This window comes from Glycine max, chromosome 10 (genome assembly GCF_000004515.6).
Source record: "Glycine max cultivar Williams 82 chromosome 10, Glycine_max_v4.0, whole genome shotgun sequence".
In the NCBI taxonomy this organism is placed as follows: Eukaryota; Viridiplantae; Streptophyta; class Magnoliopsida; order Fabales; family Fabaceae; genus Glycine; species Glycine max.
This window is the reverse complement of record NC_038246.2, coordinates 2,099,936-2,123,313: the sequence shown is the minus strand read 5'-3', so window position 1 is coordinate 2,123,313 and position 23,378 is coordinate 2,099,936. Positions and strand designations below refer to the sequence as shown.

General features: G+C 33.0%; 3 protein-coding genes across 3 annotated transcripts; all 3 read left to right on the top strand.

The window, feature by feature from the left end:
* On the top strand, window positions 1-7,774 carry LOC100807849 (uncharacterized). The gene is made up of 5 exons (XM_003536372.5): window positions 1-512; window positions 1,025-1,196; window positions 2,298-2,700; window positions 6,359-6,439; window positions 6,923-7,774. Exons 1-5 carry the CDS (start codon window positions 417-419, stop codon window positions 7,419-7,421), a joined length of 1,251 nt encoding a protein of 416 aa, XP_003536420.3. The 5' UTR covers window positions 1-416; the 3' UTR covers window positions 7,422-7,774.
* A 1,448-nt stretch (window positions 7,775-9,222) lies between these two features.
* Window positions 9,223-15,271, top strand: LOC100803252 (E3 ubiquitin-protein ligase SP1). The gene is made up of 11 exons (XM_003536363.5): window positions 9,223-9,584; window positions 9,683-9,735; window positions 10,755-10,873; window positions 10,978-11,073; window positions 11,624-11,761; window positions 11,882-11,947; window positions 13,612-13,724; window positions 13,802-13,912; window positions 14,078-14,121; window positions 14,202-14,304; window positions 14,904-15,271. The coding sequence occupies exons 1-11, from the start codon at window positions 9,511-9,513 to the stop codon at window positions 15,004-15,006; spliced, it is 1,020 nt and encodes a 339-aa protein (XP_003536411.1). The 5' UTR covers window positions 9,223-9,510; the 3' UTR covers window positions 15,007-15,271.
* A 2,634-nt stretch (window positions 15,272-17,905) lies between these two features.
* Window positions 17,906-18,784, top strand: LOC100306231 (uncharacterized). Its single transcript, NM_001248817.3, has one exon. The coding sequence runs from the start codon at window positions 17,975-17,977 to the stop codon at window positions 18,554-18,556; it is 582 nt and encodes a 193-aa protein (NP_001235746.1). The 5' UTR covers window positions 17,906-17,974; the 3' UTR covers window positions 18,557-18,784.
* Window positions 18,785-23,378: the final 4,594 nt, after the last annotated feature.

The following is a 23,378-nucleotide window of genomic DNA, read 5'->3' as shown; positions in this document are numbered from 1 at the left end:
GGACCACGGAACTGGCGTTGGAGATGCTCTTAACGATCCAGATATATAAGCGAAAAATAATAAACCATTGAGATGAGTCAGAAATGAAAGAGTAGGTGAGACTGAGGGCTCACGGGAACAAACCACCCAACAAGTCCAAGTCCGAGGCGAAGAAGACAACCTGGATTTTGTCATCCCCACCGTGCCGTTGATCCCTACAGTTTCGGAAGTTTGTGGGGTTAAACAAATGGATCACATAAAATCACTTTTTATTTTTATATTTTAAATTTTCTGGCACCACTCAAAGATTCAGATAGCGGAAAATCTTTCGGATTTGAGGACCATGTAGGGATAAGTCGATGGGGTTGTAACAGAGCCACGAAAGGAGAGGAGTTTTTGGTTTCCAAAACCTCGTTTCTTCTCAACACACAAAAAAAATGATGCAGAAACTGTGTTTGATTGCTTCCCATGGATGCCCTCCGGGGCTAACTTTGCAGCAAGAGCTGGCCATGGTTGGCTGCACCATTACCAAGGTAAAAAACTGTTTTTATTTTTTATTATTTGGTGGTAGCAACTTGTTTATGGTGTCAAAGGGTTTTTTTGATGCCAACGTGGATTGGCACAGGTGGTTAAGGATTTGGTACCAACTCTCACTTTCTTCATGGGTGTGTATTTGAATCCCGAGGGAGATCCCTTGGCACCTAGGGACTAATTGAATAGTTGTAATTGGTTAGAACTGTTTGGGGCCTATACAGTAATCTTTTAGGTGGGTCTCTGTTCGCACTCTTAACATGTCATTGATGTCCTACCTGATAGTATTGGGGTGCTGCCCTTCTACCCAATTCGGATTTTTTTTTTATGTATTATCCATATTTCAACAAGTGAAATTTGGAGTTGACTATCTTTTCTTTCTTAATTGATGTTTGTATTGCAATTCTAGAATCAAAATACTTTAGCATGCTTAATTGATTATGGTTTTCTGAGTAATTCATCATTTTATAAATACCTTACTTTGTTTTTGTCCTTGAATTTTTGTTTGAGACAGGGTTGTCAACCATTATTGCCTTCATCTGTACTGAAACCTGAAATTATCAGATACGGATCCCCACTAAATCCATTTGAGGAGTCAAGCAAGTCCCGGAAAGAGTGGTTCAATTCTAATCAGATTGTCAACGTGAACTTGTCGACTCAAAGGCCTATGCTTATTGATGTTCAAGGTGTGCAGGAAGCTCACTAGTTGTATTTGATCCAACCATTTGATTGTTAACTCTTTCTTCAATGTTACATGATTGGTTGCTCGACTCCAATTTGTATAGCTTGTAGCTACATCACTTAAGTTTTATTTGCCAGTGATGTAATAACTAATAAGCATGCAAATACTCTTTCAGTTTTGTTATAAAAGGCTTGTATATAAGTATGGCTGTCTTGGGCATACACTTGAAGCAATCATGCGGTGCAATCAGTCAAGGAATTTTCGAGGCACTCCCTGCAGTATGGACCAGCACATATGTTGTAATTAGTAGTTAGATTAGATCATAGATTGTACTAAACCTTGGCAACTATGAGGATTTGGTTGTATTGGGTGAGGTTTGAGAGCTGAGAGATTACTCCTTGTAATTTTCATTGATCATGGTGAATTATCACTGTTTTATCGGTGGATGTAAACCTATAGTTTGCTGTAGGTTGAACAGTACTAATGTATTATTTTCTTAGTGCTATGGTAGTAAGGACAAGGTATTCCAAGAATGGAAATCAAGTTGCCGGTGACATACTTGATATCTAAGAGTGGCAAGCAGAGAATTTACCTCCAAGGACTTTTTTCACCGTACCTAAAAAGGATGCTATTCAACTAGTCTCTAAGTGACAATGTATCTCCTTGGAAAGAGATGGCTGCCAAGCAAGGCTACAAGTCAAGGGAGGGATTGGAACCCATCCACATGGATCACTGAATGTGAACCCGATTACAATAATTTCTTCATCATGTGTTATTTCTCTCAACTTATACTGTTATGGACCGTTTGTGTGTGTCTCTTTTGTATTGAATATGCCTCTTTATTTCACATGTTAATGTAGTGGTCAAATGTTAAATCCAATGACCAAAAAGACTATGGTAATGCCTAATCAGTGAGGTTGGTTTTGTTTCTCAGATATGATGCATTGCTAGTTTCTAGAATGATGTAAGTAATTGGTGAGCAGATGGTAGATTTGATTATTGAGCCTTTATTTACTTCTCTGATGAATGTTTAATGACTCAATGCTATTAAATTTGTGTAATCTGCTGTGTCTTACTAAGTAATTTCATTTATTTTTTGTGACAGAAACATATCCAAGCCCAGTAGATTTTGGCTTTGGCATCATTGAACGATGCAGTGAGCATGATAAAATTTTGCAGTGTATCATGTCTGAGAGTGCTGAAGCTGGGATAGGTGGAGTACATATATCTTTGTTGTCTGACTTGATGGATTTGCAATTGTCAAGCATTGATGAACCTCAAAAACCATTGACACCTCTTATCCCAAAAAGCAAATTCTTCATCCCGAAGCTTTTGCTTGATATTTTTCAAGATTCGCCCATTAGTTCAAAGATTACAGTTCATCCAGATGGTCAAGTCACTTTTATGGACACTGCAATTGAGATAAAAGATCTTCTTTCTGTAGTTGCTGACTCATACTTATTACGTAAGGGTGAAAAACAATCTATGCTTGTTCCACACTTCAGCAGGTATAAATTTGTGGATTTGTTTAAGAGTCAATTGATCACATGAAATTGTAAACTGTTTCAGAAGGTCACTTAGAATTACATTTTCAGAGTAGAATAAAATTTAATCAACATTTTTGTGTGTGTAAAGACTGTTGATCTATGAATTAAGTTAGATTTAATTAGATTTTCAATGTCAAATTTAAAAGCTTGGAAAATATATGTTTTCAAATGTGTTTCTTCTCTAATGCATTGGCAGATACTGGAGTCTTTGCGATCTGCATGATTTAGCTTTAGCATTGTCAACTCTGTTATTTTACACTCATGACAACTAGTTGAAGAATTGTATTCATAAATGTGCAAAATTGATAATGGATTACCTTGTGTACCTGGCATAGTTAATTTATGAACTAAACTTATGTGTAGTTCATTAGGTACTTATGATACAAACAACAACAACAACGCCTTATCCCACTAGGTGGGGTTGGCTACATGGATCAACTTCCGCCATAATGTTCTATCAAGTACCATACTTCTATCCAAATCATTAAGTTCGAGATCCTTCTTGATAACCTCTCTTATAGTCTTTTTGGGTCTTCCTCTGCCTCGAATTGTTTGTCTTCTCTCCATCTGGTCTACTCTCCTCACTACAGAGTCTACCGGTCTTCTCTCTACATGCCCAAACCACCTAAGTCTATTTTCCACCATCTTCTCTACAATAGGCGCTACTCCAACCCTCTCTCTAATAGCTCCGTTTCTAATTTTATCCTGTCGAGTCTTACCACACATCCACCGCAACATCCTCATCTCCGTTACACCTACTTTAGTCTCATGTTGGCTCTTGACCGCCCAACATTCTGTTCCGTACAAAATCGCCGGTCTTACCGCAGTCCGATAAAACTTTCCCTTTAGCTTGATCGGTACCTTTGCATCACATAACACCCCCGATGCTTTTCTCCATTTCATCCATCCTGCTTGAATGCGATGATTCACATCCCCTTCAATTTCTCCATCATCCTGTATTACAGACCCAAGATATTTAAACCGTGTGACTTGAGGGATAATATGGTCTCCTATTTTCACCTCTGAGTTAGATACCCTCCTACTTTTGTTGAACTTACATTCCATATACTCCGATTTGCTTCTGCTTAGGCGAAAGCCATGTGTTTCTAGAGCTCGTCTCCAAGTTTCCAACCTCTTATTCAACTCCTCCCTCGACTCTCCAAGGAGGACTATGTCATCTGCAAAAAGCATGCATCTCGGCGCTATCTCTTGGATTTGTTCCGTGAGGACATCCAGAATTAAGGTAAAAAGGTAGGGGCTAAGGGTTGACCCTTGATGCAAACCAATTGTGATGGGAAAATCGTCTGACTCTCCACCCTGTGTCCTAACACTAGTCGATACCCTATCATACATATCTTGGATAGTTCGAATATATGCAACCCTAACCCCTTTCTTCTCTAGAGCTTTCCACAAAATCTCTCTAGGCACTCTATCATACGCTTTCTCCAAGTCAATAAAAATCAAGTGCAAGTCTTGTTGGTCCATGCGATATTGCTCCATCACCCGCCGTAATAAATAAATCGCTTCCATGGTCGACCTTCCCGGCATGAAACCAAATTGATTCTCAGTAACTTGAGTCTCCTTTCTTAATCTCCGTTCGATCACTCTTTCCCATAATTTCATGGTATGACTCATGAGCTTGATTCCCCTATAATTTGCACAATTTTGTATATCCCCCTTGTTCTTATAGATTGGCACTAACGTGCTTCTCCTCCATTCCTCCGGCATGCGTTTTGACCTCATAATTTCATTAAAGAGTTTGGTGAGCCACTCAAGACCTCTATCTCCAAGAGTTTTCCACACTTCAATAGGTATGTTGTCTGGCCCCACCACCTTACCGTTACTCATTCTTTTCAACGCTTCCTTTACTTCTTGTTTTTGAATCCGACGATAATACTTATAGTTCCGGTCCTCTTCTCTTGTGTCTAGACTGCTAGAGTCATATCCATATCCATCATTAAATAATTTGTGGAAATACACCTTCCACCTTTCCTTGATATCTTTTTCATGCACTAAGACTTTGCCTTCTTCATCCTTAACACACTTTACGTGATCCAAATCTCTAGTCTTCCTCTCTCTACCCTTAGCAAGCCTATATATAGATCTTTCTCCGTCCCTGGTTCCTAGAGCTTGGTATAGTTCGTCAAAAGCTTGGGCTCTTGCCTTACTCACCGCCTTTTTGGTTTCATTTCTAGCTATCTTATACGTATCCCAAGTTTCAGAATTTCTACACCTAGACCACTCCTTGAAACACTCCTTTTTTACTCTAACTTTGCTCTGAACACTTTCATTCCACCACCACGATTCTTTACCCCTAGGTCCAAAACCTCTAGATTCACCCAACGTCTCTTTAACCACTTTAATAATCTCTTGGGACGTCTTGTTCCACATATCATTTGCACTTCCTTGTAATTGTCCACACCATCCCTCCCATATCTTTTGTTGGAAGATTCCTTGTTTCTCACCCTTCAAGTGCCACCATTTGATCCTTGGTGCTACCATAGGACTTCTTCTCTTTGCCCTATCTCTAATTCTTACATCCATAACCAAAACTCTGTGTTGGGTAGTCAAACTCTCTCCCGGGATAACTTTACAGTTCAAGCAATACTTCCTATCAGACTTCCTGATAAGGAAGAAATCTATCTGAGAACATGTCCCTCCACTTTTGTAAGTGATAAGATGTTCCTCTCTTTTCTTAAACCATGTATTGGCTATAGAAAGATCCAAAGCCTCCGAAAACTCCAAGATGGATTTACCCTCCCCATTCATCTCCCCTAGGCCAAAACCCCCATGCACCCCCTCAAAACCTCTATCCACGCTACCTACATGTCCATTGAGATCCCCTCCTAGGAAAACTTTCTCTCCTTGGGGTATATCCTGAAGTACCCCTTCTAGATCCTGAAGTACTTATGATATTGTTCTCTAATTAAAATTGGAGTTTCAAGCTGGTAATCCATGTAATAATGGTTGACATTGGTTACCAAGGTGAAATTTGAATTTGATTGGAAAACAAAACACAAAAGCACTTAAATGAAATATACCATAAGATCAAATAAAAATTAAGTACATATTTCCTCTGAAGAATTACTTACCTCTTGTTACATTTGTATTGGAGGGACTGCTTTTAGTTTGGGATAATTTCTTTAAGATAGCTTAAAATTTGGTCAATGGGAAAACAAACTTCCGTTTTCACGTGTTCCCTCCACATGTGTGTGAGTGTATATTTTTAAAAAAATGGGTTTATTGATACTAATTTCATAAAGGCACATGTGACACTGTTAATTTTGAGAAATAGTCCTTTTTATTTCAAATTCTCTCTTAGGAAACTAATAAAAGAAAAAAGAATTATTCCTCTAAAATAAGCTCTTCCAAATGCACATATGGAATTGTCTTCTAATTCTGCGATAAATACAAAAAAATAATACAAGTTACACTAGTTAAATCAGTTGCTTTACGAGTTTGTGCATAGTGATTCCTTGTTTCAACTGTTTTTTTCAATAAACTTTGATGTTGCTATTATATACTTCAGTAATAAACTTTAAAATCCACATATTTAACAATCTATTTTTGTTTGTTATACATCAAGCAACTGACTTTTGCTGAAAATCTCTATGGACAGGATGAGTATCAACGAAGTAGAAGTCAGAAGTCTTTCCTCCACATTGGATATTCATTCTACATTGACTGTTCCTTTAAAGAGGTATGCAAAATATGTTCTCCCTGAAAACTGATCTAATTCCCGACTTTGGGGTATGCAAAAGATGCTTGTCTAGGAAGTTACTTATTTTTATGCAAATAATAGTTTATAATGATTCTGTTCTCTATAAAAAAATGCAACTTTGGTCTGAGGGCTTTTCATCTCTGATATGCATTTTGTTTCTCCCATGCCATGGCCTATGTGGATAATCCATCTACTAACTGATTTTTTTAATAGGCGTCTGATGAGGGAGAATTATCTTCTTGTAAAATTTCTTTTAATGCAATATTAAATATATATATTTTTCAACATCATGACATAGAAGAGTTAGGTTTTATAGTTGGGCTGCATTATTGCTTTCATTTATGCTGACCGTTTCTCTCTCTCTGGTTGTGGATAGTCTCATCTACTAAGCATACAATGACCATATTAATTTCTTGCTCAATAAACATATTATGTTGCTGCTGCTTTTTTTTTGCTTAACAGTCCTGAGAAAGTGAAAGTCAAGCCATCACAAAAGAAGAACAAGAAAGTAGCCAGAGAGAGGGATCTCTTCAAGAAGAACTACTTACATGCATGTGAGAGCCTTCTGTCCCTAATGGTTGACAAGAGGCGACACCGGAAAACAGCAATTCTCTCCCTGAAGAAATCTGGTCCCGAGCTTCCTGAGCTCCTCACACAATTTTCTGCCAGCATTGCCGGTACTGGCCTTGCTGTCCTGCTATCTGTGATCTGTAAGCTAGCTTGTGGAAGGGGGGTTCCCTTTTGTGCTTATAAGCTCCTCAACACTGGGTTTGGATTTGGGCTGGTTTGGCTTTCTTGGGCAGTTAATAAGCTAAGGGATACAATTGTCTGCATGAACAAGAATGCAGGAAAGCTTGGACTGAAAGATGAGGAAATGATTCAAAAGGTCGACAAGAGCCTAAGAGAAGTTTACTTCAGAGCCGCCGCATTGCTAGCAGTGGCAGTGCTAAGGCTTGCTTGAGTACTACCTCTGAAGACATGATCGCTTGAGTTTGAAGAGCGGTAAGCGTTGCAAGGCCACACATTGGAACATCCATTGTACCTGATCAGTTGGATGTCCGTTGCCATGGGTACTGAGGATGTGATAGCAAAGCAATCTTGGTTTCAAACCAAATGAACCTTTGCTTGATCTTGGAAGCACAAGATTGTGGATGATTGGCTTGATCAGCACTTGGGTGGTGTACTTACGGTATGGTTAGTACCTCATTTCAATAATCAAAGCAAAGAACATACTCGTTTGCTTGGTACTAGGGCGGTAAGACAAATTGTAAAAAGTAATGTAAAATTTTGCAATGAAATACTGTTTTGGTGAAATTGTTGTTTGGTGTCATCGCTACCAAATGATGCAATATCTTTGCATGGATTATCTCTGCAAAAAGATTAACGCGTGCTGTAATGCTAGTGTCACTAATGTTCATCACATATAGCAGTAATCTTCGATCTAAGATATGAAACTATAACATGAAATTTTTTATTCTTTTTAATAGCTAAAATCTAGAATTTACGAGAGTGACAGAAGTCAGTGGAGGTGAACTTTGGTAATACTGGTTCTGAAAGAATTGATGTTAAAGAGAAATTAATTCCTGTCTGCAAATTACGGAGTATTCTATGAATTTCATTTTGACTGGATAGCAAAGTAGCATCATGTTTTAAGAGAAAATGTTGTATGTTTTGTGGATTTCTTTTAATTGTAGTTCAGTTAATTAATTATATTTCAGTTGATTGAGCAGAATATATCAATTGTTATAAATCCTTTTGTAGTGTTTTTGATTCCTTGGATATTTTTTTAAGGTGTTTTTGTTAAAAAAAAAAAAGAAAAAAAAGAGAGGAAGGTGTATATAGTTGCGTATGTTCATATGTTGATGTGTATGGATAAGCACAGATTTTGTGAAACATTGTACCGACAATACCGTACAACCACATGTATTCTGTAACATTATTCACTCATGCATTTGTGTTTGTGGCACTATATTTCTCCATACATTTCCGACAAGGAAATAAAACAACTATGCATGAAATTTCAGGTACCAGCCAAAAGACGAGGGGAAAATGCTATGTCCCTTTTATTGTGTTGGAAAATGTTCATATCGCATTATTTTTTTGTTAGTACAAAATTATACAATTATACAATTTACTGCAACTAGTTACTTCAAAATTTAATTACTATATTTTATTTTTATCATAAATTGATTATTATCTTTTACTTAAAAAGTCAATAAGTATGTCCCAACATAAATAATTTACCTTTTATATCATTGCCTTAATTTTTTTTTATAGAAAACAAATACTTAGTTAATTGATATAAAACAGTTAAATCAATTAATTTTATTAAATAATAAATTTCAATTTCAATTAAGAATATTCAAAATTAAACGTTAGCAATTATATTTAATGATACCATTTATGATTTAATGTATAATTTTTCTCACTAATACATATGACTTATTAATTGGCTTATAAATATATCAACTTACATGAGAAATAAATAAATAAATATACCTTTTGCTTTTCTTCAAAAACAAAATACACTTGTTTATATCTTATTAAAAGCACAAGAGATAATATAACTAATTTATTTATTTTTCTTTCAAAAAGTTGATTGTTTTATCGTATCCAAATGAAATTATTTTAACATCATTTTTTTAATAAACTTATCTAAACAAAAACTAATCTGATTATAATTATAATTAATTATTGAAAAAATCTTTTATATTGATAGCACAAAAGTTAATATACTAATAGAGAACCAAAAGAATTAGAGGGAAGGGAATGTTAATGATTTTGTGAGGTAGGAAAGAAAGGAAGGACCCCATAGCAAGCACGACACACTATCCTGTTCTTTTCTATTGCCCTTTTCCTTCACTTTACTCCTTGCATCCAATTCTCTCGCGAAATTAATAAAGGAACTTTAACTTTCGCGAGCGACACAAACGCAATCAAATCAAATCATAGATTGATTTGGCAACCCCAATTCCCTTTTGATTATTTTTTTTTTTTATGAATTAAAGCAATGGGTTTGGTTGCTTAGTGTTTTTTTGGACGCACGAAAGATGATTCCTTGGGGTGGCCTCAGTTGCTGTTTGAGTGCTGCTGCTCTTTACCTTCTCGGCAGAAGCAGTGGCAGGTATTCATCCATCGCTTCCACTTGAAATGATTGAATCACGTTTGTGCCAGTCGAGAACATTATATATGTATTAAAAGTTCCTTTTCTTATGGGTACAGGGATGCGGAAATTCTTAAATCCGTTACAAGGGTCAATCAGCTGAAGGAACTAGGTCTGTGTCTTTTTTCTCGAGCTCAAGCCTCTACTGTTCCCACATTTGGTTTATGCTTCCAGAGTTTTGTATTCTATACTTGTGCAAGTTTGAATTGCATTATTGTTGCTTTGAGTAACATGATTTGAGTCACTGATCTTCAAATGCTGCTTGTGATTTCATATATAACCGGGGGATATAATTGTATCTAGTTTGTTGGAAATCCTACATGGACTAGTGATATGGCTAAAATAGTATATGCATATATGTATATGCTAGCCGGTTGTTATTAAACCTATCAGGCCACCCGCTATTGGACTATTATCGAACCACATGCTTGTTGGGCCTATCCTAGCCAGTCCTTGGCTGTTGGAGATCCCAATTGACTAGTGATATAGTTAAAATACTGTACATAAGTGAGATACAACTCTTACCCCAATGAACTAGCTTTTAAGGGTTTAGTTTGGCTTAAACCGAAATTCTAATAGAGTTGTTTCAGCTGTCTCGTGGGGCTATTTACAAGAAAAATTGGTGGTTGAAGAAAGTTATAGATCACGCATTACAATTTTTAGCTGAATTCCATGCAACCTATTGGTATTGTAGCATTTTATTAATTGTGTTTGATATTTTAATGGTAGCTTCCAGGGGCCAAATGTTGGTGGTATCTGGCTGGAAAGTGTTAGTTGCCCAAGATTGGCCTTATTTGGCTCGCTGATAATCATTTGTCATGATATATTCACCCTTCTTGCTGCCTGTTTGTTGAAAGATACTTTTTAGTTATCATTTTAGTAACAACGAGTTTCACATTTCACATTCATTTTAAGCTTAGACATGATCCATATGATACTGGCCTGATTGATATGTAATTATGTATTTCAATCAGTAGTACTTGCTATTAAAGCAAAATTGATGTACATTTCTGCGATGCTGAATAGACAAATTTAGATGTGCTTTCATTGCATTAGAGTCTACTACTTGATAATTTGTGATACAGTATATGTTATGGTTTCTGATCATGCTTGGGATTCCTCACTTTTCAGCTCAACTGTTAGATGCAGAAATATTACCCTTGATTGTTACAATTTCTGGAAGAGTTAGCTCTGAAACCCCAATTAACTGCGAGTTCAGTGGTTTAAGAGGTGTAATAGTTGAAGAAACAGTACGTAGACATAAAGCACTAATATCTCCATTTTACGAGGATGTTGCTTATGTCATCTTACCGTTGTGATTAATATTGAACCTCATCTATAATTTTCCTTTTAGGCAGAGCAACATTTTCTTAAACACAATGATGCTGGTTCCTGGATACAAGATTCCGCTTTGATGCTATCAATGAGTAAAGAGGTTCCTTGGTATCTGGTGTGCAGTTTGCCTCTGTTCCTCTAATAGATTTTTTTTAAAATTATAATTATTATTGATTACTCCCTTCGTCCCTAATTATAAGATCATTTTCAGAAATTTCTTTTTCCCTTCTTATAAGATTTTTTTCTAATTTCTAGATGCATTATTTTTTTTCCCTACATATTCTTACTAAATTATTCTCTCTCCAAACATTAATGAGAAGCAATTAAATGAATAGAGAGATAAGAAAAGGATAATTTTGGAATGCTAGTACAATTAATTTACAGATTTAATGTGATTAACTAAACTAACTACTTTTCTTAAGGGGCGTGAATTAGTTGAAAGAGTCTTATAATTAGGAACCGAGGGAGTATCTATTATCAGACTGAGGGGATATTTGCTTTTTAGAGTCAATATTTAAGCTTATTAAGTGAACACTCCCCTCCCACTGCCAAATATTATTATTATTATTATTGTTGTTGTTGATAAATACATGTTCTCTGCATGAATACCAAATTCACTTGAAGTAAATATTAGGACCATGGTGCCTTTGTCTTTTATATATTAGGATGATGGGACTGATCGTGTGCATGTGGTTGGAGCTCGAGGTGCTTCTGGTTTTGCATTACCTGTTGGAATTGAGGCATTTGAAGAGTCGGGTCGGTCACTTGTACGTGGAACTTTGGATTATCTGCAAGGTCTCAAGGTGCGAGTGTTCGCATCCATCCAATCCTTTCTACTCTCCTCTCCCTGCAAAAATAAAAGCAAAATAGAAGCATTAAGCTGCTTATTTTGTAAACTGGCATAATTGAGACCATGCTTTCAGATGCTTGGAGTCAAGAGAATTGAACGGGTACTTCCAGTTGGAACTTCCTTGACTGTTGTTGGTGAGGTAATGTAATTAATTTCAAGAATATGCCTAGTTACTTTCTCAATAGTGTCGTATACTACTGAATTTCATTATAATTGGTATTAGCAGGGTTGCAGAGTATATATAGGTAATGTTACAAGATATAACAAGAGTAATACTTCCCCTGCTATTAGTTGGTGTTAGACAAGTGGTCTCAGTATCTTAAGAAGGGGGGGTTGAATTAAGATACAAAAATTTGCCTAATTAAAATTTAATTTTCTTTTTGGATAACAATGCACCCTTAATATAAATTACTCAAAGAACAATTCAAAAATAAACTTCTTTAAGTAAAAGATAAACTGCAATAATTAAAAGAAGTTTAAGGGAAGAGAGAATGCAAACTCAGTTTTTACACTGGTTCGGCCACGTCCTATGCCTACGTTCAGTCCCCAAGCAACCCGCTTGAGATTTTCACTATCTTGTAAAATGTCTTTTACAAAGTCTGAATCACACAGAGACAACCCTTCCCTTGTGTTCAGAAATCCTTACATCTTAAGAGACTCTCGGTCTTTTAAACAACTTTCTTTGAATAAGAAGAGGAAAAATTTTCTCTCTTTAAGAGAAGAATATTACAATTGAAGATCAATCAAGATTCCTTATTGAATATGCAAGTATTTGACCAAGGAATGTTTTTGAGAGGATAAAACATTTTGGTTCAGAAAGACTCTCTTAGGAATTTCGTGTCCCAAGTCACCTATTTATAGGCCTTTGATGGCCATTCAAAAATGTCTTGAACAGATGTTACTCTTGAGAGTTATTTTCTGAAGAGTTGTGACTCTTGGAAGTTATTTTCTGAAGAGTTGTGACTCTTGGGAGTTATTTTCTGAGGAGTTGTGACTCTTAGGAGTTATTTGAAGAGTTGTGACTCTTGGGAGTTATTTTCTGAAGAGTTGTGACTCTTCACATTTGAAAGCAATCGATTACATACACTCTATAGTCGATTAAAGACTTTGAAATTTAAATTCAAATTTCTAAAGACTGTTTTAAAACGTTCAAAACTTCTGATAATCGATTACAAACCTTGTGTAATCGATTACAAGCTTTCAAAAATATTTAAAAACATTTTAAAAACATTTCAGAAAGCATTTTGGTCACTGGTGATCGATTACCAGAGAGTAAATACCACTTTCATGAATTCCTAAAAACTTTTTTAAAAAAAATCCTTTGGCCATAACTTGTGCATCATCAATTTAGAAACTCTTTCTAAGACTCTAGAGACTAGATTCATCATTTATCTTGGATTTCTTGGAGTCTTGTCTTGGATCAAACATGAGAAGCGCGTTTTTTTGACATCATCAAAACTTCATGACATATTTGCTTCTACAGCTGGAACAATCATTTCATTAAACACATGCTTCTGTGATTTTTATCTGATGACTTGAATACTCATGATGTAAATTTTCGATTGGAAAAGCTTCTTGTAGATTTGATTATTTGATACATTTGAAGTGAGATACATTACAGCATATATTAAAAATAAAAAACTATGTTTCAAAGCAAAAACGATTGCAATTTCTATTTTTATTCAAATTGTTCCTTTCTATTTTCAATTATCAACTCTGGTGCCATTTTTGTGTCAATTAAATATTAATCCTTTACTGTTTTCAACTTTTTTTTTTAATTTCATTTTTAAAATGTATCATCAGGCTGCTAAAGATGATGTTGGCGCTATTCGAATTCAGCGACCCCACAAAGGGCCATTTTATGTCTCTCCCAAAACAATTGATCAACTAATTGCAAATCTGGGGAAATGGGCAAGGTTACTTTTCAAATGTTTGGATGACTATTGAGTGTTTGGTGTATCCAATGTTTTTTTTTACTAAATTTTCTTATTAGGTGGTATAAGTATGCTTCTGTGGGCTTGACGGTGTTTGGTGCTTATCTGATAGCCAAGCATGCTATTCGGTACATATTGGAAAGACGGCGCCGCAGCGAACTTCAAAGAAGGTACTGTTGAAAGTTTTTTAGTTAGGAAAAGAGTGATATAACTTTGTTTTAATGAAAAAAGAGTTCACCTCTCAAGTTTAATTGGAAGTATGGCCTATATTAATCCACTCGTCCATATTCGCCTGCACCTGTCTTTTTTTAATCAGTCTGAACAATTTTATTCAGGGTTCTTGCTGCAGCTGCTAAGAAGTCGGGACAAAATAATGATGGTAAATTGTTTATGGCTCAATTATATTTGTTTTTGCAATGCCTGTTTCAATAGTTACCAAAATTTGTGGTTCTTTCTCAGTTGAAAAGGCCGACAGCTTATCAGATGGTGCTAAAAAGGATCGCTTAATGCCAGATTTGTGTGTAATATGCCTTGAGCAGGAATATAATGCTGTTTTTGTTCCGTAAGCTATCAATCCCATCCTCTTTCTTGCTTGACATAAAATATTCTGTTGTCAATGCTTAGTCTGTTATATGTTTCTCTGCATACAACTGGCTGTTATAAAAGCAGTAGCACTGAGAATTATGAGAAAACTTCCACAATTTTGTTATTTTTCCCATCAATATAAATTATCTCAGCCATTTCTTCGTTATGATCTTTATTAACTATATTAAACATGAAGAGAAAATGCTTATTCATCCCAAATGATTCAAAACAATGTTTGGTGGCCAAAATTATTTCTGTTAACTATATTTTGATATTAAATTCAATCTGAGTTTTACAGGCAAATAAAAGCAGGAATCTGGCATTGCAGGAAACATTTCCCTTGAGTTAAACCCCACCCTCCCCGTATTGAGTTAATGTTCTTTGTTATTTGTATTATATGCTATGCTTTACCCCAACCCACCCAAAATTACTCTTTTTATTATATACACACTATCTATATATGCCTGCTAGTGCTACAACCACCCAGACTAAGATGTTCAAGGCCACTAAAGTAGAGTTATCTATTTAATTCCACACTCTATTTAAAAGCCCCTAAGGTCTGTGCTATGTTGTCAGGTGTGGGCATATGTGCTGCTGTACAGCTTGTTCTTCACACTTGACCAATTGTCCTCTCTGCCGGCGACAGATAGAGAAGGTTGTGAAGACTTTCCGTCATTGAGTGTTGAGCATACATGGTAATCCAACAAAAAAAAAAGTCACATGCAATGAGGAATTGTGCTTAAGAATCCAGGAGCAACAAATTGGTGAATTAGATATTTTTTGCATGCTTTGTCTGTGAGCAATTCTAAAAACCAACGGCCTTTACAGACATATCAAGACAGCGATGCTTTTAGCATCAAAACCTGTACATATTTATCAGAAGAAGTTATGTTGCTTCTATCTGCTGCGAAATTTTATATTCTTACAGGATGTATTCTACTTTTTATTGAGTGTTTCTCTTCTGATATACTCTTACTTACCCTTTGGAATTCTTTTTAAAGTGAAAACACTTTGTTAATCGTACCAGGAGCTACTTATTGTATACTCGAGTCCTTAACGTGCGTATGAACTATTTTATAGATTAGTATATTCCTCAGAAATGGAGTATTTATATTTGTCTTTGTATATTAGTCCTTTAGGCTGCTGCATGTTGAATTGTGTTAAAGTCATTGATTTGCGGTGTGAAAGTTAAAGTAGTTTATAAATTGTACATTTCCATTGTGGTGGTCATGTAAATCTGCCGTGTGTCTAAGTTTGATCACGACGTCACTTTAGTTTGTGTGCTTTGTCTTCTAGCTGGGGAGGGTTAAAAATGGGTTGAAAAAAGGGGCCCTTAAGCGCTGTTCAATGGAACCAAATTGTTCGTAGTACCGTGAACAGTTTTTTTTTTTTTTTTTTTAATTTGATGAAGAGTGATCATTGATAAAATATAATACATCAATGGAGTATTCACTGGTCTTACCGATGACTAATCTTTATTAAGAAATTTAATTAGTCATCTTTATTGACTTTTTTTCCTTTTAATTATATTTTTTTTATTCATAAGATTTGAATATAAAACTTTATTTAAAGAGAAATAGGGAATCCTTTCTTTTTTGTGAGTGGAAAACTAGGAAGGCTTTGGGTTGAGAATAAAGGAGTAAAACTATATTTTAGATCAATAAGTTGGGGTGCTTTGCTTTAGAATTAGAACTCTAATAGCGAGTGGCTTTTTTCTTTATTGAAGGGCTTGAAAAGTTGAAATTCTCAAATTCCTTTCTGCCTTGGCCCGACCTAACCGAGGGATTATATCCGAGCTATGGGCTATGGCATGTTACACATGTTGGCTAGTGGCTAGAAATGGTGTAATATTAAATGAGCGACATTAAAATTACATAAATTACTGATTAATTTTGTTTATCTATCCATCCTATATGTAAAATTAGAGAATACTTATTTTTTAATATTCTATTTTAAATTTGGTACAAGAAATATTCTGTATTAACTAATTGCATCTTTTTTTAATTTAAATTCTTTAAATCAATTGCATATTATTTTTTCTATAATTTTAAAGAAATTTACCTTTAATTTATATGCTTCACATTTTACCTTATGTGTGTGTGTATATATATATATATATATATATATATATATATATATATATATATATATATATATATATATTTCTTTAAATGATTTTTATTTGAATTTTACCAAAATTTTAAAATATACATGTAATAAACTGATATATTAAATAACATTTGTCTCTTCGAGCTTGCGCCATTCAGATCAAACTATCCAATTTCTAGAGTTGACATAATTAGCAATTTTAGCATGTCTAGAGTAGAGTCTTCCTTAAGTATAACCAATAAAAAAAATTAAATACATTAAACAACATTAAAAAAAGATAATAAAACTTTTGATGAAATTATTCTAATATTAAGCTTTTTTATTAATTGTTTTGGATGAACCCCGTGTCCATGCAAAGAATTGATCCATCACAGTATCCATGTAAAGTTGTAGGCGCAGCCTAATCATTAAGCCAGATATTTAGAAAACTTAGATGATGCACAAGCACTTAAGACAAACTATTAAAGAGTTTCCGCGTGCTCTCTTCACACTCTTTTCTTTTCATACAAAAATTACGAATAGGATTCTGGTTGGTTCAAGAAACAATAATAAATATATTATGGATTTCTTTTATTTAGGTTAATATTATGGATCCTCTTTCTTTCTATTTTGGGTGTTGCGGTACGCAAACTCACTGGGTGTAATTTGATTATTAGACGTTGTTTTTCACCAAAAAGCCAGTATTATCTTCACATTCACACGGACCAGTAGAATCACGTTTCCTGTGAGGGAAGCTAACGTGATTCTTTCTTTCAACTAGGCTTTGGTTTTTTTGTCCTTTCTACTACCTGGACACAACTGAACCCTATCCAGGTTTGAAAACCCTCATGTCAGTAATCAAATTTCAATTTTCTCCCTTCTTTTTCCCCCTACCCCAAGCTGTCAAATATGCTAAGGACATACAAATGCCTGTGCATTGAGTGCTTTTTTCTTTTTCTACCACAAGTATTTTTCATCCAAAGCCATTATGTTTAAGTCGAATTTTATTATTATTATGAATGACAAAACTTTCCTAAATAGTACCACCTCTAATCCTATATATATAAAAAACAATTAGTAATTTTATACTATAACTTATTTCTTATATATAGAATCACAAATAATAGTAATTACTCACTGATTGACAATCAACAATTGATCCAAACATTCACTGTTCATGGTGGGCTAGTTTTAGTTTACTTGTTTGTTTGATGTCTAGCTAGGTGGATATATAATAATAGGGCGACAAGAAAGTGGGAATTGATTCCTGCCATGGAAATTAAGAAAAAGCAACCTCATTAGTGGTTAGGCTAGCTGTTACGAATCTTATCCGAATGGTTTCTTCAATTACAATTGGTTCATCACACTTCAAAAGGCAGATACATTTGTATATTTATTTTTCAAATTAATATCCTTGCCTTTTCATCTTTTCTTTCCACACTCAAGATAAAAACTCTATAAAAACATTAACATAAATATCTTGCAGTGTTGCACCACCCCACATTAATACTGAGTTCAACCCCATTTGAGCACATATCACACACCCTTGATCAGTTTCCATGGACAAAAACAATAGCAATAATTCAAGCTCTTCTAGTGTGTGCACGAAAATCCGTCAAGCACTTACAAGCAATCCTGCTTTTCGAGCCGTTCAACGCATCACTAGCTTTAACCAACAAGAACCTACTAATAAACCCTTCACCAAAGGTCCAAATTCTCAATCATCCATCACTAATATTATTATCCAAAACAAACCACATCATCCACATCATAAGGCTCACACAGAAGGATCAGGATCAGGATCAATCCCCATAAAGTTTGATAATGGAAACTACTCAGCAGTCTCAAGTACTGTAGCAAATGGTAAACAACATGTTCCCATGCAGCAAGGGAAACAACAAGAAGGTAATAATAAGAAACAAATGGATATCAATGACCATTTCAAAGATTTCATTCAAAATACAAGGGAGAAGATGATGAGAAGCGTCACAAACATTGGTTGGACTCATCAGAGCAACCATGCGGCTGCACCTGAACATGGTGAGGCTCAGAACAAGAACGAAAGCCATTTTTCTGAGTTTATTCAGCGTGCTAGGAAGAAGCTCAGAACTACAACAACTGTTAGAAAGAATAATAATTAGTCCAAGAAAGAGTAAGACTCACCACAAATTAAGAAAGGTTAATTATTAGTATTGATGTTTGTTGGTTTGGTGTTGGAAAAGTGTTGTGCATCTAATCTAGGTTATTGTTCAGTGGGGATAAAAATAAAGGCCATATCCCTTACCAGGGTATGCAGCCATAATATTTCTTATATTTCTACCTAATATTATATGTTGATGTCTTAATATTGATCTATATTTCGGTTTTCATTCCCCCTTCTCTTTACTTGAATTATTATCTGTGTTTAAGGCAATCAAGGTGGCTTATGCTTATGTAATTAATTTGAATTTTCTAGTGTATATATATATATATATATATATATATATATATATATATATATATATGTATATAACTCATCTGAAAAAATTAAAGGAGTGACATGAAGAAATGCAAATACCCTTTCTAATCCACTTTCTACTGTTAATTAGTTAAAATTGATTAAAAATCGAATAAAATACAGAATTTTGTAAACATCCAAAAATTAATTTCTGAAATTCAGTTTTATTATAAAAAACTAAAAACTAAATTTTTAAATGTTATGAAATCGATTGCATTTCAAAATTTATATAGTTCCTAGAATAATTAATATTTTATTATATTGTGAAAATTAATTTCTGAAATATTAAAAATTTAACCATTCTAGAAGTTAAATTTCGAAATTATTTAAGAAAAAAAAACTGTTGTTGGATGTTATGCAATTAAAACTAATTTTGGGTTATCTATTAAAATAACTTGATAAATAAAAAATAGGACACGTCTCCAACCCTTCCATGGCTAATATAGGAAGTTGTTGGCCATGTCTACGGAATTTACCTATTTTTTACAGATGGATTAGCCTATCATCGCCAGTCAAGTGCATTTTGGAAACTAGTTTCGAGAATGTATAACAAACATTATGGAAACTAGTAATAGTGTAATACAACTTGATGTCTTTCGAAAATTAGTTTCCAAAAGACAATCAAGTGCATTTTTGGAAACTATTCTACGAAACACCAGAAAATAACACTTGACTAGCAGCTACACGTCACTCAAATGGGCTCAACGTGCACACTCACCCTATGGCCCAACAACTACTCAAACAAACAAAAAACATGAAATCAGGTGGTGCTCACATATGGATAGAGTACTCTTAGCGCAATGTATATTAAGCATTTGATCCTTTAAACAATTAATTACCATATCATATCATTTTTTTCTTTATATATAAATATAATTCATTCACAGCTGACAGCCACCATAAATCCATAATGGTCTTAGCAATGGCAACAATCTTGTATGTTGTAGGCTTCTTATCTATTAAAAATTGAGACCTATCTAATATTTCATCTCAACTAAGCTCAAGTGACTTGTTCTATAGAGAGAGAGAGGGGAAACAAAAAATCAAGTGATATCAATAATTTCAGCTGTTCAAAGTAGGGCTGTAACTATAATAATTTATTGTTGTCTGCATTGTTTTGTATTATTGATCACACAGTCTTGGATCCAATTAGATGATATTTCAATTCATTAGGGAGAAATTATTTTTAAAGTATATCAATAAAAATTTGTCTTTAAAACTAAATTAAAAGTTAAAAATGACTTATTTTAAAAATAATCTCACCTTAAAAAGAAATGTTCATTCGAATCCTTTGGATTGGTACATAACCTGACTATGATTGTTCTGATCTAATTGCATATATTCACCAACCCTCTCCTCCCATATCACTACATCTTTTAATTTTTTGTCGATGTATATGTCTTAAGATAATAGAAATAAAAAAGAAATGCTTGAAGCTAGGTGTAGCCGCGAGGATAGCTATTATAAAGTAATATTTGACAATCATAATTAATTCAATTAATAATATCAAACAACAGTGACAAAAAATCATTGTATATTAAAATCCTTTATGATATTTTTTGTTTCTGAGTCTTTATTATATTTCATTGATACTCATTTATAAATATCACTGTAATAGATGGAATCTACAAGGCTTTGAAAATTATGAAAACAATATCATTATATGTTTGCATGCGTATCAACATATAGTCATATTCGTGTATAGAAGTGGACCTAATTGCCAGCGTTTTTTTATTAGATGTTTTTCTACTATACTAATAAACGAGGCCCAAAACTGAATAATTTTGAGGCTGCATTGGGTCAAACTGTATAATAATCCATATGTTTTATTTATTTCATGCTTTAGTTTACTCTTTCCTTTTCAATCTAATCAATAGTTACGGTGTCATACTTCCTCACTTCCTTTTTTAAATCAACTTCTATCCCATAAAGTACTTTTGGAAATAAATATTTTTCTAGTTGAAAAAATAAATAATACTTACTCGACAAACTTGAGAATAATTATTTTTAATTTGAGTAAAATAAATAATAGTACAAGGGCGTGGGATAGAAGTTCATACTTATAATTTAAAGCTTAACTACAACTTATGACAATTCACAAAAAATTAAAATTAGTACACACACAAGACAAGAGAGAGGGATTGAGAGTTGAGACAGACAACTTTTTTTATTTATTCATTTCATTGCTTTATAATTATAATACTAATTTAATGTGGTAGAAAAGAAATAATATTATAAAAATAGTGTCAAAAGTAATATTTAAATAATATAATTATACTTTCAAAGGTGAAAAATGTATGCAAAATTCTGTCAAAATAAATATCTCTAAGATTGATTTGGTGGTAAATAAAAAACATGTCATGAGTTTAAATTTTTTACTAACAAAAATAAATAAACTAATAACTAACATAAAAAAATGTTTTCCTCTTCTATATAATTTTGAATTCAAAATGCGACTCAAGGCATCTGCTTCACTGTCTACCAGACGTAGTACCCCACGCCAGGTGATATTTTAAAATAAAATATTAACATTCAACTAAGGAAAAAAAATAGCAATATGTATGGTCTAGAACTTATTATTAATATTTTGTTACGTTTTATATAATTTCTGTTAATTAAGTCAATGATTAGATTTGAATTTATAGTAAAAAATAATTTTTGAATTAATTAAATGATTTTATTAAAAGTTTAAGTTATAGTATAATAATATCGATTTAAATGATCAGACTATCAGAGTTTGTCGTCTTATTTTTTAATATTAATGGAGTTATATATATTTTTTGGTACAAATAATTGAGTTATATATTTGTTGACATCTCTTAAGTTTTCTTAATTGTAATGTTTGAATAATAATGTAAATAATTTTACAGTATTAAGAAGTTAAAACTAAACTAATGAATAAAGATATTTAGAGATAATACAACCTTTTAAAAAGTTTACAAGAAATGTATTATAAAATTTAACTGTAATATATATATATATATATATATATATATATATATATATATATATATATATATATATATATAATATTTAACCATAATTATATTAGTCATAAGTAAATTTGAGAGATATTTTATATTTATCTCATGGTTAAAAAAAAAATATTACATGTTTTTTATCGGCATGAATTAAATACAGTATTAATATTAGAGGGTTTATAACACTTATCTGCTCAACTAATTAAGTTTTCTCAATAATATATTATGTGTTTGATTTGACTTACTAAAAAAATTAATTGAAATTATCTCTATTAAATTTATAAAAAAATTAATGCAAAATGATTATTAAAAAAATTACAAACGGATACCCTTAAGTCCTAACTTGTTTAGAAATTGAGTAATTATTAAATTCAAGTACATCTTTTTTTAACAGCAAAATAATTAATATTAATAAGGAGCACAAGGTAGATGCATGTCACAAGACATGGCATCCACCGTGCAGATACATTACATGCAGCTTTCCCATGAGAGGAATTCGAATACCCCGTAACAGAATTTGTGAACGAAACAAAGATATCCCACAGAACACATAATTCAAGTACATCCTAATAAGTCTTCATAACGAAAATTGTTTAAAATATATTGCTTTGATGTATCATATATAATTTTTAGTTATTTAAAATTAGGGAGATTTTTTTTACTGAAGAGAGTTACTATATAAGTAATATTGTTCATAAGTTTGTTTAACTTTATATTAAATATTAAAGAGAAAAAAAATAAATATTTTGAGTTAAGCAATTTAAAATTGAGATGATATAAACTCGATTGCTTATAATTGGAGATGTGTGTACGTCCAACCCTTGGTTTATATCAAATCTGAACTTTTAATTAATCTATGAGTAAAAACCTTATTTTAACTAGTTTATTTAACATTTCAAATCATCCCTTAAAAAATAAAAATATCAACATTAGTATCTAATTGGTTATTTTGTATTTAACATTATAAAAAATAATCCACAAAATTAATAATCATTTTAATTTTTGCCACTTAATTAAAACTTGATAATCTTATTTCTTATTTTTTATTATTATGTTATTAATACAAAGTATTTATTGATTTTATTTATGGTTAATCTTTTTTGTTTAATAGTATTTTTTTCATTCATAAGATTCAAACTTAAAAATCTTATTTAAAGTGAAATGAATATCACTCGTAACATTTATTATTCCATCAAAGTATATGCTTTAAGTAAAAAAAACTTAACATAGTCAAAGTGTAATTAGTTATCTTAACTCAAAGGTTAAGTGAAAAGAAAGAGAATCTGACTTGGAATTAAATTTATTTACTTTTAATATGTGGATCAAATTCAGCCGGTGGTATTAATTATTTTTAGAACTAAATTAATGTTTTTAGATAAAATAAAATAAAATAAAATAATGGTGAAACCTTTGTCATACTTATCTTTTCATTAGAAGAGGGTTGCAAGAGTGATATTCACATGTTTCTTTCTCTTTTTTTATTTT

What these genes read in the sequence shown, in the direction of transcription:
- LOC100807849 (XM_003536372.5), top strand. Translation starts at nt 417, where the DNA reads ATGATGCAGAAACTGTGTTTGATTGCTTCCCATGGATGCCCTCCGGGG. An exon ending in TTGGCTGCACCATTACCAAG is followed by an intron (nt 513 to 1,024) that starts GTAAAAAACTGT and finishes TGTTTGAGACAG; the next exon opens with GGTTGTCAACCATTATTGCC. An exon ending in TTGACTGTTCCTTTAAAGAG is followed by an intron (nt 6,440 to 6,922) that starts GTATGCAAAATA and finishes TTTGCTTAACAG; the next exon opens with TCCTGAGAAAGTGAAAGTCA.
- LOC100803252 (XM_003536363.5), top strand. Translation starts at nt 9,511, where the DNA reads ATGATTCCTTGGGGTGGCCTCAGTTGCTGTTTGAGTGCTGCTGCTCTT. An exon ending in CCTTGACTGTTGTTGGTGAG is followed by an intron (nt 11,948 to 13,611) that starts GTAATGTAATTA and finishes ATGTATCATCAG; the next exon opens with GCTGCTAAAGATGATGTTGG. An exon ending in CGCAGCGAACTTCAAAGAAG is followed by an intron (nt 13,913 to 14,077) that starts GTACTGTTGAAA and finishes AATTTTATTCAG; the next exon opens with GGTTCTTGCTGCAGCTGCTA.
- LOC100306231 (NM_001248817.3), top strand. Translation starts at nt 17,975, where the DNA reads ATGGACAAAAACAATAGCAATAATTCAAGCTCTTCTAGTGTGTGCACG.